The 20,642-nt window shown below is 46.3% G+C and overlaps 1 protein-coding gene across 1 annotated transcript in view; it reads right to left on the bottom strand.

Annotated features, from left to right (window-relative positions):
- Nucleotides 1-20,642, bottom strand: part of KIF13B (kinesin family member 13B) — a 138,701-nt gene that overhangs the window by 27,688 nt on the left and 90,371 nt on the right. The window contains 7 exon segments of the mRNA XM_083178791.1: nt 4,013-4,165; nt 9,239-9,331; nt 10,144-10,320; nt 15,038-15,162; nt 15,257-15,312; nt 17,411-17,537; nt 17,945-18,044. Coding sequence (XP_083034917.1) covers nt 4,013-4,165; nt 9,239-9,331; nt 10,144-10,320; nt 15,038-15,162; nt 15,257-15,312; nt 17,411-17,537; nt 17,945-18,044 — 831 coding nt within the window.

Raw genomic sequence — 20,642 nt, 5'->3', positions numbered from 1 at the left:
TTCAATGCCCCCTGAGGGCACAGCATACAGATTAGTGCATTACAGATACACCGCTAGAGCCCACCAACGCCACATGTCACCATGTCTGTGAGATTTAGGAGCACAGCAAATGTACCAATAATAAAAGGACGTTGTCCTACAGAGGTAACGGGTCGGACTCGCCTGTGACAGAATCACTGTACCAAGCGCGTTCCCAGCCAGACCCCCGACGGATCACACCGAGCCATTCCCACGCCTGTAGTTCCAATGCAACAGAATGAAAGCGGGCAGTGGGCAAATCAGCAGCGCAATCAGAACTGTGTCCGCTGCCCACTTGTTCCTGCAGCCCGTACCGGGTCGTTACTGAATGACGGCCACACTGTATATTCTATGCCAAGTGCGTTTCTGTTCTCAAGGTAAGAAATGAACCGCAAGATGAAATGACCACGCCATCACGGGCAGCCGCCGCTGACGGACATCACGTCCGATCACTGTGAACAATCATAGGACATTTAAACGCATCAGTCCATAATTAATGTTACTCTCTCTCTATAGTATAATATCCGGGCTTACTCGGCAAAGTTGTTCTAACTTTCATACTTTGGGATATGTGCACGATTCAGCGCAGTCCATGCAGAAAATGGGCCGTCTATCTGTGCTTCCATTAGAATTCAGGTCATACAGTAATTGGCACTTAGCTTCCTGGCCCCCGGCCTCTGTGACTGGAGTGATTGTGCTCTCGGCCGGCCGCCAGCGGTGACTTAGTCTGGGTGTAGAACGCTACTTCCTGACACAGGTTAACAATGAGGAAACGCTCTTTATGGGGATACATAAAGTAATGCGCTGTGTTGTCACTGCATGTAGGAGGAGAGCGCAGAGCCAGAGGTCGGGTATTCTACCTCCCGTATACTGCAAGGCAGACATCTCTATTGCAGCAGAAATGTAATTTCCCCTCGTGTCTGAACGATGACTTTATCGGGGTGGGGAATTCTCGGTATTTCTGGAGGAATCATTACAGTGCTGTAGGATGCGGAGCCGCGAGCAGATGACGGCGCAGGTGAAGACCGTTCCCCGGTAATGGGACTTACGGGGATACGGATATAGCAGCATTAACACAACATGGTACAGACAGCCGTCTACAAGGGACAGCGCGACCTTGGAAGGGTGACAAACCTGAAACAGGTGACAGTTATTCTAGAACATAAACGTATCGCAGTATCGGAGTCCTGCTGGGACACTGCAAAGTCGGTATACAGAACAGGCGGGAATGATGGGATGTACGGACAGGTCAACACACGTAATGGGTATGCCGTCATCGTGTCGACAGTGTCTGGGCCAAGTCAATAGGTTGACAGGCAGAAGGTCGATGCATGAAAAAGATAGACACGCATTAAGCAGACACAGTCAAAAGGTTGACATGCCCTAAGCATGCGAGGGGACGCGGTACACTATTTGGGGGTTCACCTGCTCAGGTGTCACTTGCACACAGAAAATCCCCTCACATAGAAACTTTTCAGGTATCAACCTTTTCCCATGTCGACATTGTGACTATCGCTCTTGTGCATGTTGACCTTTTGTCGGGTCGACATAGACATGGTCCGTGAGACGATTCACAACCCTAGTAACAACGGTTACAGCATCTACCTCCATCCATTGCTGGGGTAGGAATCCATGGAGTAGACCCTCTTTAGTTCGACATGTGTTGGGTCGACCACCCAAGGTAGACCGGGTTGGAAGGTCGACACAAGCATTAGGTCAACAGTCAAAAGATCGAAATCAGTTTTTCACTTTTTTTGACCTGACGTAGTCAATATGGACACCACCACACTGGACTGTACCGCTGCGCTCGCCATGCTCCGGGCTCGGTGCCTCGCCCCGCTTGGCACACTATTTTATTCTCCCAGCACACCCTAGTGATGTTAGCGTATGAAATACCGCCTGTCGACTCATGTCGGCTAAAAATATTTTTTTCAAAATCTGAAAAAAAAAAACAAAAAAAAACCTAATGTCGACAATTTGACTGTCCATCTTCCTATCATCGACCTACTGCTTGTGTCGACTGTCCGACCTCAGCCATGTCAACCTATTTCAAGTTTCGACCTAAGCCAGGCATGTCCAAACTATGGCCCTCCAGCTGTTGTGAAACTACAAGTCCCATCATGCCTTGCCACAGTTTTGCAATAAGGGAATGCTAAAACTATGGCAAGGCATGCTGGGATGTGTAGTTTCACAACAGCTGGAGGGCCACAGTTTGGACACGCCTGACCAAAAGCCCTGTAGACCTTCGATGATCGACCTAAAGACGGTATCACCATTAGAGAAGATTATCAAAATCAGAACCACAGATTTTTGGGGACCAGAAGAGTTTTTCTTGCATATTAGGCTTCCAAACTTTTATTGTAATAAGAAATGACAGTATATATTTGTGTAACCTCCCCGCGCTTTCATCCTTACAGAACCATACATTGTACTGCAATCAACGGTAATTCTACCGCCATTAATACCAAGCAAGACGGCATATAACCTGCCACTCTATACGTTGTCCATCAGACGCACTTGTCAGGAAACAAACCTGCATCAAACCCTACCCGGATAGTTTTCACAGAAAATACATTAATAATACGGTCTACGGAGAGTCTACAGTGCAACTATGACCGCTGGTGTGTCAACACCTACTACAACTGACCAATGGCAGCCTTGACGGCTTCATGTGATCCGATATGTCCCGTTCTGAAGCGGCAATTTGGAAATAAAGGACAAGTCCCAATACTGCTCTGGGTTAGAGGCGGCTACTTTAGAAACGTCCAGTCTCTGTGGTGGATTGCCAGTTCCCAATTGAGGTTAAAGTCCAAGTAGAGCACTTGTCCATGGCCCACATTTCTTCTTCTGGAATCCACTCTCTAGGTCTGCTGTCCTCATTTGTGATGAGAAGATCATGATGAGATCCACGGTCTTCTCCTCCGTAGGTCTTCATAGTCCTCCTAATTGTTGGCCAATAAACGTTCCAGACCAGTGAGTCCCATATTCATCAATGCCATGGAGAGGACTACTGTTCTGTGGTAAGGGAACGGCATTCCCAGGTGGGATCGCTAAGTAGTCCCAGCTGTCTTGCAGCAGTACCGGTGGGGCGGATGCTCTCCTGCGCTGTTCCCATACGGCAGCGGGAAAGTCTGAGGAACATTTGGTACTGTGTCTGTGCTTCGCATGATAGGAGGTCTTCTCTCCCAAGGACTTGGCGTTGACTTCACCGAAGCGGCAGGGATGTCGATACCCCCTGCCTATGGGGCAGTAAGCCTGCATGAGAAGGGGGGGGTGAAAGACATTAACGTCTCCTGGCGCCTCGATCCGGTTTCATACCAAAAATAAATAAAAAAAAATCACAAAAAAGACGAAATTCTAATAGAACTTTTCGCAGGAGACGGTGAGCTGGCATCGGACGTGTATGCAGTCCCGGAATGTTCTGAAATCCTAGGTCTTTTCTCCACATATAAATAACGGAATCTGCAGATCTGAGATACTGTTTCGTGACGTCTCATCCGCCTTGTAACGTTATTATGGGGGTTCTAAACCTAGGACCCACGTCCCTAACAAACATGGAAACACCGAGCAGCATCATCTCAAACTGAATTTCCCTACAGACCCTAGAGATCATGTAGACCGAAATATATCAGGTTATTGCAGAACCAACTATTACAGAAGTCCTGTCCCATCAGAGTCCACCTGGAAAAGACCAGAAACTCACACGTATCAGACTGTCCCTTACACGGGGACACGTCTACCATTTACCTACTGTAGATAATACAGCTACACAAATGCAACCGGAGAGAGCGATACCACCTATTGCTCCGCAAGTCACTCTAGTACTGGTCTTAAAAGTCTAGAAAGACTCCACCCCCCACAGGTATGACATTGGAGTAGTTGGTTGGATAGGGACAAAGTTGATCACCGCAGTTATAGATTACATGGAGAAGATCTATTAATGGTCCATCTTAAATCCCAAGTACATACAACCGGTATCGTGTGTAATACGGACCTGGCGCAGACGGTCCAAGGTCAGGATGTTCTCCACAGAGAGGACACTGCGTAGGTACTTCTCAATGTAAGCCTCGGAGTCTGCCGAGCCTGGGTCTTCCGCGTTTGCGGCCAACCTTGCCAGGGCTTCCCGGTCCTCCGCTCCTTGGGAGTCCTGTGGTTGAAGAAACAAAAAAAGTTACCCAGGTATTTTACCAATTGGAATCTAAACATGCGAAAGACAACTTTATATTTGAAAATGTTGCAGGACTGTTAGTCCTTCAGGTCAACAGTAATAAGTTGACAGTCAATTAAGTTGACCACTACTGGTCAACATGCATTTTGACGATTTGGTCATAAGGTCGATGTAATAAATGATTGACATGTGTTTCTCGCAATTATTTTGAACTTTGTTATACTTTACCATCCACGTCAACTCCGACTGGGAATAGTCAAGTGTGCAGATCCTAGTGGTTGGGAAACAAGGCACAAACGCTGTACACTGATTGGAGGGTCGATGTGCTACAAAATAACCACCTCAACCTTTCCACTAGTCAACTTAGACACTGTCGAACCAATGAACCCAACCCCTTTCCGCTTATATACAGGTCTTTCAGGCCAGAACACAGTCCTTCAGACTCTGATATACAGTAGGTTGGAAAGAAGAGCATGACATCATCTGAGTAACTGTGACATCACTGGCCTGAAAACTTCAGTCCCTCTGTGCCTACTGCTGAGGGCTAAATGATCTTGCTGGACACAAATACGTGGGATGTTACTTCATGTACACCATATGTACACCTTATTGTCAGGGCAATGCGGGCCTGGGTTGTGTTTCCCAGGTGGCCTGTGGTGTGAACAGTGTGACAGGTGTAATCATTATTCAACTGCATATTTGTGAAGGCCAACATGTGACTCTGCTGCGACTGCCGGCAGCAACAGCTGTGCACTCCCAAATGCGCAGCAATGAGACCAATGCGGTTGGTGTCTTGGCCTGCAGCGCTTTGTGCCAGGCGGTGTATAGACAGACATATACATCCTGATCCAGACATCTCCAGAAACCTGGATCTTAGGCTGTTATCAAAGATTAAAGGAACCTTAAAAAAGTTACAAATAACTGAAGAATGAATCATTTTGAGAGTGAACTTTTCGGGGGCTGAAGATGTATAAATGTGCAGAACAGGAACAGATGGGTCGGTGACTTGCAGAGCGAGGATGGGACATTCGCAGGAATCAAACTGCAGGACGCATCGACCGAGCGAATCAATGTAAATCTGTATTCCGCACTCTTACCACTGTCAGGCAGAAGCCATCAGAGAGTCTGTCTCGGAGATGACAGCATAACCTTTGCAAAGGAACGCTGCAGGAAAGGAAGGGAGAGAGACTGACGGCAGAGCCTCTGACAATGACAGAGACATCAGGATACATGAACAACGTATGGCGGAGCGGGAGAAAGAGGTCACACCAGGACGCAGAACGAAAAGGATATTGGTTTGTACGAAGGGCACTAAACTCCACCAACCGCTCTGTTCATCCAGGAGGCTTAACAAAATAATAACCGCACCCTCCTTAATCCAGCATAGGTATTGAGCATTCTCACCCGAATTCCTAAACCAGAGACCTAAAGCAAACAGAACAGGAACATTCTGTAAGGCACCCCTGTGCACCCGCTCTAAGGCCACAGCACATAGTATAAGAGGTTCCAGGGTGAAATCCCACCCCTTCTGCAGCGGGAGGAAACCCATGCAAGCACGGGGAGAACATACAAACTCCACTGGTGGGAACCAAACCCAGGACCTCACTGCTGATGCTATCCATTGTGCCAACCAGACTGTTCATATTACATGCCACAGATGGACTGAGGCTTCCAATGCAGGAGCTACATTGTAATTCAGTACTTGGCTTCACGGCCCCCGGGTGAGGATGCTGCGGGAAGTGGGCGCAGTTAGGGTTAAGCTAAGGGGAAGATTAGGCTGCAAGGGGGGGGGGGGAGGAGGGGTTCGGTTGGGGAAGAGTTTATGGGTCATAGGGTGGACAATATAAAGGGTGACATACATTCGGTCAGCCACTAAATGTCGACACACGATATTTGTCTACATGGCTAATGTCAACAGATTTGGAAGGTTGACACAAGCATTAGGTCGACAGTCAACCTAATGCTTGTGTCAACCGTCCAAATCTGTTGAATTTTAGTCCTGTTGAATTTCAGTGGTCGATCTAATGTATGTCAACGTTCATAGTGTCGACTTAGCGGCCATATCCCGTGGCAGAGGGCGGGTAGAGAGAGGGTTGGGCACTAGAGAGAGTGGAGGGTAAAGCCTCATACATGCGGGGAAACGGGAGCCCCGTGCTGAGCGACGCACAGAGAAACGGGAGCCCCGTGCTGAGCGACGCACATAGAAATACGGGAGCCCCGTGCTGAGCGACGCACATAGAAATACGGGAGCCCCGTGCTGAGCGGCGCACATACAAACGGGAGCCCCGTGCTGAGCGACGCACATAGAAACGGGAGCCCCGTGCTGAGCGACGCACACAGAAACGGGAGCCCCGTGCTGAGCGACGCACACAGAAACGGGAGCCCCGTGCTGAGCGACGCACACAGAAACGGGAGCCCCGTGCTGAGCGACGCACACAGAAACGGGAGCCCCGTGCTGAGCGACGCACACAGAAACGGGAGCCCCGTGCTGAGCGACGCACACAGAAACGGGAGCCCCGTGCTGAGCGACGCACATAGAAACGGGAGCCCCGTGCTGAGCGGCGCACAGAGAAACGGAAGCCCCGTGCTGAGCGACGCACAGAGAAACGGGAGCCCCGTGCTGAGCGACGCACATAGAAACGGAAGCCCCGTGCTGAGCGGCGCACAGAGAAACGGGAGCCCCGTGCTGAGCGACGCACATAGAAACGGGAGCCCCGTGCTGAGCGACGCACATAGAAACGGGAGCCCCATGCCAAGCGACGCACACAGAAACAGGAGCCCCGTGCTGAGCGACGCACATAGAAACGGAAGCCCAGTGCTGAGCGGCGCACAGAGAAACGGGAGCCCCGTGCTGAGCGACGCACACAGAAACGGGAGTCCCGTGCTGAGCGACGCACATAGAAACGGGAGCCCCGTGCTGAGCGGCGCATACAGAAACGGGAGCCCCGTGCTGAGCGACGCACACAGAAACGGGAGCCTCGTGCTGAGCGACGCACAGAGAAACGGGAGCCTCGTGCCAAACGACGCACACAGAAACGGGAGCCCCGTGCTGAGCGACGCACATAGAAACGGGAGCCCCGTGCTGAGCAATGCACATAGAAACGGGAGCCCCGTGCTGAGCGACGCACATAGAAATGGGGGCCCCGTGCTGAGCGACGCACATAGAAACGGGAGCCCCATGCCGAGCGACGCACACAGAAACGGGAGCCCCGTGCCGAGCGACGCACACAGAAACGGGAGCCCCGTGCTGAGCGACGCACATAGAAACGGGAGCCCCGTGCTGAGCGACGCACATATCGCTCAGCACACATCGCTGCACACATGCCATGCACCAGATCCGCGATCCGTGCTATCAGGTTAGAACACAGATGATGGCAACACACGGGACCGCGCAGCACCATCGCTGTGGGTTGTACACACGGGGCGTGCACCCTTCATCCAGTCAGATCGCTTAGAAATCCTTACTGGAACACTAAAGGGTTAGCGGTCTGACCTTTTAGTGACAGTTACATGACCGCCGTGACCCAGAAGATATCGAACTAGGGAGGATATGTCAATATTCTAGGATGTCGACATTTTATCACTGTCAACACAATGAATGTTAGCCAATTGTACCCAACTCCTCCGGTTCAGGTATAATTTGGAGGGGTCTATAACATTGGAGACGGCACTCCAGCCATAGTCTAGTTTTAAGCTTCACAATAATGTCATGTGATTTACATTCATTTGTTTATAATGCACTTGCACTCAGAATCCCCCCAGCTGAACCTGCCCCCCCCTTTACACACAGAGGGTGGATTGTGGTCTTGTATCTACAGCAGCGAATGATGAGTTTTACATCGGCAACACAACATGATCCTCTTACTTCGGGAATATTGGACACTATTTCCACAGAGAAACGGGAGCCCCGTGCTGAGCGACGCACATAGAAACGGGAGCCCCGTGCTGAGCGACGCACATAGAAACGGGAGCCCCATGCCAAGCGACGCACACAGAAACAGGAGCCCCGTGCTGAGCGACGCACATAGAAACGGAAGCCCAGTGCTGAGCGGCGCACAGAGAAACGGGAGCCCCGTGCTGAGCGACGCACACAGAAACGGGAGTCCCGTGCTGAGCGACGCACATAGAAACGGGAGCCCCGTGCTGAGCGGCGCATACAGAAACGGGAGCCTCGTGCTGAGCGACGCACAGAGAAACGGGAGCCTCGTGCCAAACGACGCACACAGAAACGGGAGCCCCGTGCTGAGCGACGCACATAGAAACGGGAGCCCCGTGCTGAGCAATGCACATAGAAACGGGAGCCCCGTGCTGAGCGACGCACATAGAAATGGGGGCCCCGTGCTGAGCGACGCACATAGAAACGGGAGCCCCATGCCGAGCGACGCACACAGAAACGGGAGCCCCGTGCCGAGCGACGCACACAGAAACGGGAGCCCCGTGCTGAGCGACGCACATAGAAACGGGAGCCCCGTGCTGAGCGACGCACATATCGCTCAGCACACATCGCTGCACACATGCCATGCACCAGATCCGCGATCCGTGCTATCAGGTTAGAACACAGATGATGGCAACACACGGGACCGCGCAGCACCATCGCTGTGGGTTGTACACACGGGGCGTGCACCCTTCATCCAGTCAGATCGCTTAGAAATCCTTACTGGAACACTAAAGGGTTAGCGGTCTGACCTTTTAGTGACAGTTACATGACCGCCGTGACCCAGAAGATATCGAACTAGGGAGGATATGTCAATATTCTAGGATGTCGACATTTTATCACTGTCAACACAATGAATGTTAGCCAATTGTACCCAACTCCTCCGGTTCAGGTATAATTTGGAGGGGTCTATAACATTGGAGACGGCACTCCAGCCATAGTCTAGTTTTAAGCTTCACAATAATGTCATGTGATTTACATTCATTTGTTCATAATGCACTCAGAATCCCCCCAGCTGAACCTGCCCCCCCCTTTACACACAGAGGGTGGATTGTGGTCTTGTATCTACAGCAGCGAATGATGAGTTTTACATCGGCAACACAACATGATCCTCTTACTTCGGGAATATTGGACACTATTTCCACGGTGACGCCGCAGCTGGTGAGGTTACTCCGGTGAGACATTCTTCTAAGGAAATTCTGCGCAAATCCCTAAAGAAACAAAAAACAGATTAACACATGAAAGAAACAACTGGAACATATGAAATAAGAGGAACAATTAATATTCTTCAGCTACATAAATCTCTGGCCTGGGTTTGTACTAAAAAACAACAACAAAAAAAAAAAGTATAAATTACAATGTTACACGGGTCCCTGTGTAATGGGGGTGTGGCCTAATCCAGGTGGTGTGGCCACACCCCTTCCCCTGGCCCCTTCCACATGCCCATCTAATTGCTACTTGCTCCAGCGCTCTCTGGTGCCCCTGCTGGCACACACAGTACTGTACTCCACAGTCAGCGGTAGGCTCAAGCTCCCTTGCCAAATTCTAACAAAGTTATGGGAACGGCCCGCTTCAAGCTTTTGAAAGCTCAGCCAGAAATGCAGCAATGAGAATCTACTGTTCACTGCAACCCTCATCATACTTGATCATTTCATAATTTTTCAAAGAATAAAATGAGCACTAGTTCGGCCTTCACCATATATACACCAAGACGTTAACAAATGTCTCTCTTCAGCTTGGAAAAAAGTCCATATTGATTATAACAGAATAATTACTATGAGAAGATAATTGGGTCATTAATTTACAAAACTGTGCCCAGCGAGGAGACCCAGAAAACATGCACCGCTGCTTTGTCCTATGACCACTGAACTGATTAATACAAACGGGAACCAGGAGCTGTACAAATTATTTCACACATGTAAGCTAGTGACACAATACCTCACCTAAACAGAAGAATTGGCCCCTAGTGGGCCCCAGGACCCCCCTGGAGACCACCTCCCCGGATGGCTGTATATATCCTCACCTGGCGGCTGTAGACATTAACACATATTCTCTTGCGTAGAACCAGCTGCATCTCGGCCGGGTGACTGAGCTGCACAGTGACTCGGATGATGAGGAAGACTCTCTCGTCTGCTGAAGACCCCTTACTGAGTTGGGGGCAGTTGTGGACTGTGCAATCCCACGAGGCTTCTGCTTTTACCTGTAAGCACAGGGTCAACACCAAGGCTGAGAGTACTAATGGCTGTAACGCAGTGGAGCTGCAAAATATATATATATATATATATATATATATATATATATATATATATATATATATATATATATATATATATACATATATACATATATATACAAACACAGGGAGCCCAGCACTCACTACAACAAACTTGGGCTGCAAGCTTAAATGCATTGATCAATTCATGAACTAAAACCCCATTATTTATTTATTGATTATTTGAATGTTAAGGTGAGTCAGTTTGTTGTAGTGAGTGCTGGGCTCCCTGTGTTTGTATTTACTAGAGTGTGTGGTCACAGGCCACCGCACCCCACCCTGGGATGTGGGTGCAGTTTGCACCCCATTCCTAGGAATGGCGAGTGTGTTGGTACTTTTGTGTATATATATATATATATATATATATATATATATATATATATATATATATATATATATATATATATATATATATATATATATATATATATATATATATATATATATATATATATATATATATATATATATATATATATATAGCAGCACTCCGTTGTAGAGATGAAAAACACTTCTAATTTATTTAGGCTTCAGGCCATCAGCATAGCAGGTAAAAACAGCATTTGAGAATAGTGGGACACTTTGTATTCACCCATCCATATTACGACTGTATGCAGCTGTATGGCAGTTGTAGCAGTCCGGAGGAAGGCACAGGTTGCCGAAACGGATTCGTTGACTGCTACAACTGCCATACAGCTGCATACAGTCGTAATATGGATGGGTGAATACAAAGTGTCCCACTATTCTCAAATGCTGTTTTTACCTGCTATGCTGATGGCCTGAAGCCTAAATAAGTTAGAAGTGTTTTTCATCTCTACAACGGAGTGCTGCCATATTTGTGCCCTAGTGGTTACACAGTTTCCTTGTCTATGCTACCTTGGACCGGCACCCACACCTACTGCTATAGTATAGTGTGCGATTTCCACATGTTCTTGCATATATATATATATACAAAAAAGGAACAGAGTGCGCTTAGAGGTGAAGGTACACAACTTTTTATCCTCAGTTATAAAATGTATTCAAATAAAAAGCCTATACTTCGGCTTATATAGCATACACAATACATATAGTCATTTTAACAATTGACACAATGTACAATTTTCCAATACAACAGCAGGCCCGTCGTCAGTTCAGGTAATGCATTACCTGAACTGACGGGGCCTCCGTGCTCCGAAACGTTTTCCCTGCACTAGGAATAAATATTCCTGTTATTTCACCTTTTGAACAAGCCTCCGAGTGCCACTTATTTGTTGCTTTATACTACTCAAGGACACCCCTTTTGAAAGAGGGCACCGGAGCAAGCTACTGGCATCCACCTTCAGACCTGAGTGCCGGCCTCATTGTTGTGTGTATATATATATATATATATATATATAGTAAATGGAGGGTCAGGCACTCCAAACAACGTAAGGAGCTTCAGCTGGTGCCAGCATAGAAAATAGGTATAGAGCCGGTAGATGTGGCACTCGTAGCTTATGTAATCAAATGACAGGAGCCAATATGATAACAACGTTTCAAATTTTAGTAATTTTTCATCAGGTTACCTGATGAAAAATTACTAAAATTTGAAACGTTGTTATCATATTGGCTCCTGTCATTTGATTACATAAGCTACGAGTGCCACATCTACCGGCTCTATATATATATATATATATATATATATATATATATATATATATATATATATATATATATATATATATATATATATATATATATATATATATATATATATATATATATATATATATATATATATATATATATATATATATATATATATATATATATATATATATATATATATATATATATATACACACACACATATACATATATACACATATATGCCACCGGCATAAGCAGAGGGATAGGTATGTCACAATGCCCACTTAATATCCAGGTCCCGGACCCTAACTTAGCCCACCCAAACTTTAAACGCTCCACCATGCACGTGGTAAAGAACCACTGATGTAAGAGGTAATATTGGGCATTCACAGTTGGGTGCAGAGCAGAAAGAGCAAAAGAACTAGTAACTGTGCACATAAGAAATACCATGCTGTCCTGCAGGTGGGGCAGATGAAACATGGTCAGAGAGACCGGGGGGGGGGGGGGGGGGGGCGACTTAGATCTAAATTACGGTAACAATAGTTTACTCTTAAATGAAAAATACTACATATATTTGCACCCCTTGGATCCCAACTTGGTATATTCCAGATACAAAGTGATCTGTATTTTGTAGGGTTCCCAACTATGGGGCCGATTCAGTCCGGTTCTCAACAGGCCAAATTCGCCCCCGATGTGCAAATATGCACAAAACCCCGGAAGCGAACGGTTTTCACATTCACCAGGGCCGTTTGAGCCAGGAGAGGCGGGAAGGGGGTGGGCTGGGGAACGGCAGCGTTTTACTGTTCGATAGGTTGATCAGCAAACAGATATGAATCAGGCTCTCTGTATGGTTTAGTAAATGGAAACAGACAAGTTTAGCGTTTCCCTATAAATTTAAATGTGTGTTTATTACTGCATGCAAAAGATTCCTCAGGGTTTGGAAATCCACCTTACATGGCGACCGGCGTTAGCAATATCAGGAGGGGGAAAAAGGGGTGCTGACTAGTTGTGGAGGGGGAGACACAGATATAAGTGTAATATAATGGATAGATGGATAACACGCGTGGTTTATGGGGTGTAATAAACAGAAGGATAAAGTGAGGATAGTAGGAGGAGAAGGAGTTTTAATGTCGGGAGACACAAACTCTGCGATATGTGAGTGGATGGGCATTGGGGAATAAATCCCTGCACTAGGAATAAATATTCCTGTTATTTCACCTTTTGAACAAGCCTCCGAGTGCCACTTATTTGTTGCTTTATACTACTCAAGGACACCCCTTTTGAAAGAGGGCACCGGAGCAAGCTACTGGCATCCACCTTCAGACCTGAGTGCCGGCCTCATTGTTGTGTGTATATATATATATATATATATATATATATATATATATATATATATATATATATATATATATATATATATATATATATATATATATATATATATATATATATATATATATATATATATATATATATAGTAAATGGAGGGTCAGGCACTCCAAACAACGTAAGGAGCTTCAGCTGGTGCCAGCATAGAAAATAGGTATAGAGCCGGTAGATGTGGCACTCGTAGCTTATGTAATCAAATGACAGGAGCCAATATGATAACAACGTTTCAAATTTTAGTAATTTTTCATCAGGTTACCTGATGAAAAATTACTAAAATTTGAAACGTTGTTATCATATTGGCTCCTGTCATTTGATTACATAAGCTACGAGTGCCACATCTACCGGATATATATATATATATATATATATATATATATATATATATATATATATATATATATATATATATATATATATATATATATATATATATATATATATATATATATACACATATACACACATATACATATATACACATATACACATATATGCCACCGGCATAAGCAGAGGGATAGGTATGTCACAATGCCCACTTAATATCCAGGTCCCGGACCCTAACTTAGCCCACCCAAACTTTAAACGCTCCACCATGCACGTGGTAAAGAACCACTGATGTAGAGGTATTATTGGGCATTCACAGTTGGGTGCAGAGCAGAAAGAGCAAAAGAACTAGTAACTGTGCACATAAGAAATACCATGCTGTCCTGCAGGTGGGGCAGATGAAACATGGTCAGAGAGACCGGGGGGGGGGGGGGGGGGCTGACTTAGATCTAAATTACGGTAACAATAGTTTACTCTTAAATGAAAAATACTACATATATTTGCACCCCTTGGATCCCAACTTGGTATATTCCAGATACAAAGTTATCTGTATTTTGTAGGGTTCCCAACTATGGGGCCGATTCAGTCCGGTTCTCAACAGGCCAAATTCGCCCCCGATGTGCAAATATGCACAAAACCCCGGAAGCGAACGGTTTTCACATTCACCAGGGCCGTTTGAGCCAGGAGAGGCGGGAAGGGGGTGGGCTGGGGAACGGCAGCGTTTTACTGTTCGATAGGTTGATCAGCAAACAGATATGAATCAGGCTCTCTGTATGGTTTAGTAAATGGAAACAGACAAGTTTAGCGTTTCCCTATAAATTTAAATGTGTGTTTATTACTGCATGCAAAAGATTCCTCAGGGTTTGGAAATCCACCTTACATGGCGACCGGCGTTAGCAATATCAGGAGGGGGAAAAAGGGGTGCTGACTAGTTGTGGAGGGGGAGACACAGATATAAGTGTAATATAATGGATAGATGGATAACACGCGTGGTTTATGGGGTGTAATAAACAGAAGGATAAAGTGAGGATAGTAGGAGGAGAAGGAGTTTTAATGTCGGGAGACACAAACTCTGCGATATGTGAGTGGATGGGCATTGGGGGATATTATCAGGGTTGGAGTCTAGGGAGTTTAATTGTACCCCCGTAGCCCATTCCCCTGAAAGAGGTGGATGGGAGAATGCTATATCACCGCCACTCATCACCATGCCAGTATACCAAACACATTTTGGTTTATTTTGGTGCTTTATTGGTTAATAGCCAATGTCCTGGATAACGTTTTCCTTTGGGACTCCAGAAAACGTCCGTTAAGTATCGATACGAACCTCGGTCTCGTGATGTTTAACTATCTGCAGATCAAAGAACTCATCCTCGGCTTCACCGGATAGTGTAGCGTCCCACCCGGCCGCCTCTGGCTCGTCCAGATTGTCTTGTGAGCTGAAATCATCCGCTGTAACAACACAGCAACAGTGTGAGACACAACTACAACATGGCTTGTATATTCCACATTAAGGTCACAATACTGGAACCGTTAAGTCACGTACCGTTAAGATCCAGGAAAATGACTGGGATATGAGTTTCCATTCCCGGAAAAGGAGTCCTGAAATAATAAGGCAGACCAGGTGAGTGCTGGATGGTGTAGAGCAGGCACGTCCAAACTATGGCCCACCAGCTGTTGTGAAACTACAAGTCCCATCATGCCTTGCCACAGTATTTCTATTAGGGAATGCAAAAACTATGGCAAGGCATGCTGGGATGTGCAGTTTTACAACAGCTGGAGGGCCATTCCTGCCCAAAATTGTGAAATATAAACTAATGTCACTCACTCTAGTATTCAGATAAAAAAACCGAAAAAAAAAAAAACTTGCAGTACCATTTATGAACACAAGATGGTGCTGTCACAGCTCTGCAAATGGTGCATTGCTGTTTGGAAACTATACTAGGGTAGGATTCATATTGATCATACTTGGAATATCATTTAACAGCAACAATGTAATAACTTTTTTGCCTCTTTATAGTATGCTTTGCATTCGGGATACCACATTTAGGTTTGCTTCTTTAGATAACTTTTTTGGTTGGTTGGTGCCATGAACCAACCAACCTCCTTTCAGTGCTTTAAGCAGACTGGTAGTTAGCCAGTACTGTCTGGAAAAATAAAAAAAACATTATTTAGAAGAAAAAAACTCTAGAGCTCCAGAGTGTTCTCCCGGCCTGGGCTGGGTTGTGAAAGGGGGCATAGAGGGGAGGAGCCAGCACACAGGATGTTGAATTTTAATAAGTGCACCGGCTCCTATAGACCCGTCTATACCCCATTGTCTACTTGATTCCACAGTATCCCCTGTGGATGTACGAGAAAAAAGATTATATTTCCTATATATAAGGTAAACATTACAGGTCATTAGGATGAATATAATTTCTTGCTTGGCAATAGTCACACCTATTGTGACCAATTCACTTCACTCAAAGGGTTAAGCCCCCTTTGGTGCACGGCTATAGGTCCCTCCTGGAGGACGGTACATCAATGGTCGTTCTGATGCTCCCACCTATCAGTCCCTGAACTGTGAGCGCTCACCGCGTCCGCACCCCGAGGACTGCCTGGCGGGGAGGATCCGACGCTGCCTCAACAGCTTCTCCCCTTGTAATTATTATGTGTTGCTAATTGATTTGGGATGTCAGCGATGGACTGGTTTATTACCACTAAATTGTGCGTAACATTACTCACCTCCTCTGTCCTTTCATGTATAATTAATGCGCAGGGTTCAGTGTGGTTTTAATTTGCTGTTTCTTAATGCCTGGAAAATTGCACAGAGGCGCTTGCCGAATGAAAGGAAGCAGGCGTTTAATACTAAAGGCATCCGAACGAGGCATCGTTTTATCACCGCTTCCTTTCAAGTGAGTGAGCTGGATAATTAACACAGGAGTGCCCTAAGTGCAGGGACACTTAAATGTGATTTATGTCCTGCACAAGGTCAGAATTACTTTCAGCAAGAGCAAAATATTTTAGGAGAGCCCCCTGTAACAGTGAGTAGGGGATAATTAGCTGCCCTTACTCGTATGGGACATGAAGGCTGGCACCGAAGTGTACAATAATGGGCGCTGTGCAGACGGGCAGGACATCACTGAGGTATGAGGCACTAAGCTTGTGAGATTTGTTACAGTGCCGCAAAATTCAGCAATTCCGCAAAATAGGGAACGAACATCGCTGTCCCGATCCCTAATTCACCCACCCTGTTCTCTATACGGTCACATCCAGACAGGATGAACAATCACATACTGTAAAGCAGGGGTGATTCAGGTATGATAGCAAAAGCAAGCTCCTTCTTTAATGGTCAAAACCATGCTGCATTGCAGGTGGGGCAGATGTAACATGTGCAGAAAGTGTTACATTTGGGTGAGTTATTTTGCTTCTGTGCAGGGTAAATACTGGCTGCTTTATTTTTACACTGCAATTAAGATTTCAGTTTGAACACATCCCTACCCATATGTACTCCCTCTGCACATGTTACATCTGCCTCACCTGCAGCGCAGCATGGTTTTGTCCATTAAAGGAGTTTGATTTCGCAAACCAACCTGAATTATGCCCAGTATCTCAGGTAGAGAGGACTTGGTTATTACACCCGTTTGCCCCGCGGGATAAGATGGCATTATAAAAGGAGTACGAGTAGCAGGAGATTGAGGCCGGGTGTATCAATGCTCACCAATTTGCCGGGGATCCGGGAATGCCGCTACCTGCCGACGGGACGAGGACGGAGTTCCGCTCTTCTGTTAGCGTCAGTCTCATCTCTAGGAGCTGCGCCTCGCGGTCAGTGTCATCCTCGGTCTTATCTGCAAGACACAATCACTGATACATTTCCTGCCCTCACAGCTGAGCACCTAAGATTACATGACTGGGGTGAGGAAGGCCGGGAGGTAGTTACGTTATGGGTGTGAGGTTGGGGAGGAAGGTTGCATTATTGGGGGTGAGGTTCCAATGCGCAATGGGAAAAACAAGTCTGCTGGAAGGTAGCGTGAAGCCCCTATTTCCTTATGACAGCTGTTGTTTAGAGATCACACATTTATTACTGCACTCTGTGTACTGATGGACCATCCGCTGAATGACTACACATCTCATCAGCGGCTCCCACCGATACAATGAATGCAGGCGTCATATTCCCGGCCATAGATTACACAGGGCACTTGGCAGGGCATAGCCCTGGGACCGGAGACAATATAACTGGGGGTCACATCTGCACCTTGCTTGCTGACCAGCTTCTGCAGCTGCTGGTCCAAGTACTCCTGCCGCTTGGTCAGAGCGTTCAGCCACTTCCTCTTCAGCCTGTCCAGGTCTCGGTCCTGCGGGGCGACAAAGTGAGAACGTCTGGTACGTTACACAGACAACAGAAGTCATCGACATCTAACGCAATCACTGTAGTGTTCTTATAGCAAAGGAGTTATCCCACCACGAGGACAGGAAGCCCAATCGCACAAATGATTTCTGCTACCATCATGTTCCTGCTATCACAAAGGTGTCTCCAAAAGTGACTCACTGCATACAAAAATACACGTCTCCAGCTTATATAGCGCAGCAGATTCCGTTACAGTGTCTTATATAGCGCAGCAGATTCCGTTACAGTGTCTTATATAGCGCAGCAGATTCCGTTACAGTGTCTTATATAGCGCAGCAGATTCCGTTACAGTGTCTTATATAGCGCAGCAGATTCCGTTACAGTGTCTTATATAGCGCAGCAGATTCCGTTACAGTGTCTTATATAGCGCAGCAGATTCCGTTACAGTGTCTTATATAGCGCAGCAGATTCCGTTACAGTGTCTTATATAGCGCAGCAGATTCCGTTACAGTGTCTTATATAGCGCAGCAGATTCCGTTACAGTGTCTTATATAGCGCAGCAGATTCCGTTACAGTGTCTTATATAGCGCAGCAGATTCCGTTACAGTGTCTTATATAGCGCAGCAGATTCCGTTACAGTGTCTTATATAGCGCAGCAGATTCCGTTACAGTGTCTTATATAGCGCAGCAGATTCCGTTACAGCGTCTTATATAGCGCAGCAGATTCCGTTACAGCGTCTTATATAGCGCAGCAGATTCCGTTACAGTGTCTTATATAGCGCAGCAGATTCCGTTACAGTGTCTTATATAGCGCAGCAGATTCCGTTACAGCGTCTTATATAGCGCAGCAGATTCCGTTACAGCGTCTTATATAGCGCAGCAGATTCCGTTACAGCATCTTATATAGCGCAGCAGATTCCGTTACAGTGTCTTATATAGCGCAGCAGATTCCGTTACAGTGTCTTATATAGCGCAGCAGATTCCGTTACAGTGTCTTATATAGCGCAGCAGATTCCGTTACAGTGTCTTATATAGCGCAGCAGATTCCGTTACAGTGTCTTATATAGCGCAGCAGATTCCGTTACAGTGTCTTATATAGCGCAGCAGATTCCGTTACAGTGTCTTATATAGCGCAGCAGATTCCGTTACAGCGTCTTATATAGCGCAGCAGATTCCGTTACAGCACCTTATATAGCGCAGCAGATTCCATTACAGTGTCTTATATAGCGCTGCAGATTCCGTTACAGCGTCTTATATAGCGCAGCAGATTCCGTTACAGCGTCTTATGTAGCGCAGCAGATTCCGTTACAGTTTCTTATATAGCTCAGCAGATTCCATTGCGCTTTACAATTGTAGACAGTAATAAAACAAACTGGGTAACAACAGACAGACTTGGTGGTAGGAGGGCCCTGCTACAAGCTTACAATCTATAGGGACATAGGAGGGAAACCCAAGGACAGTACTTGCGTGTGGTATATTAATATGATAGGCTTGCCTGAAGAGGTGAGTTTTCAGGGAACATTCGAAAGTTTGGAGGCTAGTGCAGGGTCTTATTGTGCATGGAAGGGCATTCCATAGGATGGGAGCAGCCCGATGAAAGTCCTGTAATAGTGAATGGGAGCTAGTGATCCGTGCACAAGAGAGACGGAGATCTTGTGCAGAGCGGAGAGGTCAAGATGGGAGATAATTTGTGATAAGTAGAGATATATGCTGGTGCAGTATGGTTAACATTGTTGTATAGGAACAGTTATACAACCATTGAGGTGACTCCTCAGATATCCTAACAGTGGCTTTATTATGTCAACAGTGTTGACATACCACACTTCGCCACCTACGAAGTTGTCAACACAGTCCGAATGTCAACAATCTACTTTGTTAATATTTACATATTCCAGGTAAAGACACTTAGGATGTCAACATTTGCACCACGCCGGTATTATAACCATCCACATTCTGACTCAACTGAGTGACCGTCGACTTGGTGGCTGTACTCCTGGACGCTCAGATCTGCACCAGCCGCTGTCAGGTCACTGAATTGTTCCTTTAGCAATGTATTCAGGCAGTGACAAATAAAGCGGGTGATTAGCAGCGTCACCTCATTAGCAGGGTCGCGTCATTAGCAGCGTCACCTCATTAGCAGCAGCTATTTCTAGGCGAGAGATACAGACACATTCACACGTTCCGACCTAGTCTGGCGGAAGCTACGAAACCCTCCGATTTCCCATAGAAAGTGCAATTATTTTATTTTTGGGAAGGACAAAAAGAATGTTACTAAACATAAGTTAGACAAGAAAATTCAAAAACCTGCACAACGTACGGGCACGTACTGTAACGCTGCCACGTAGGCAGGTGGCCCGGTATTGCCAAACACGTATCGGGCGAGCCGGAAGACGCTGCTGTAAGAGGGATGTTATAGGGTATGACGCACATTTATTTACCAATCAGCAATGACACCCGAGTCAGCCTAAATATATGACCACCGGAACGATGAAGAGACATCGGACATTTGTATGTTGTGGTCAAATTGAAAGATAAACCTGTTTCTTGACTCCCAAGCGACACAATTGGCCTGTGCCGGGCTACTTAAATGCAGATGAACCAATCA

Source organism: Crinia signifera, chromosome 3 (assembly GCF_055691185.1).
Source record: "Crinia signifera chromosome 3, ASM5569118v1, whole genome shotgun sequence".
In the NCBI taxonomy this organism is placed as follows: Eukaryota; Metazoa; Chordata; class Amphibia; order Anura; family Myobatrachidae; genus Crinia; species Crinia signifera.
Note: the sequence above shows the minus strand (reverse complement) of the source record. Positions and strands in the feature narration are given on the sequence as shown.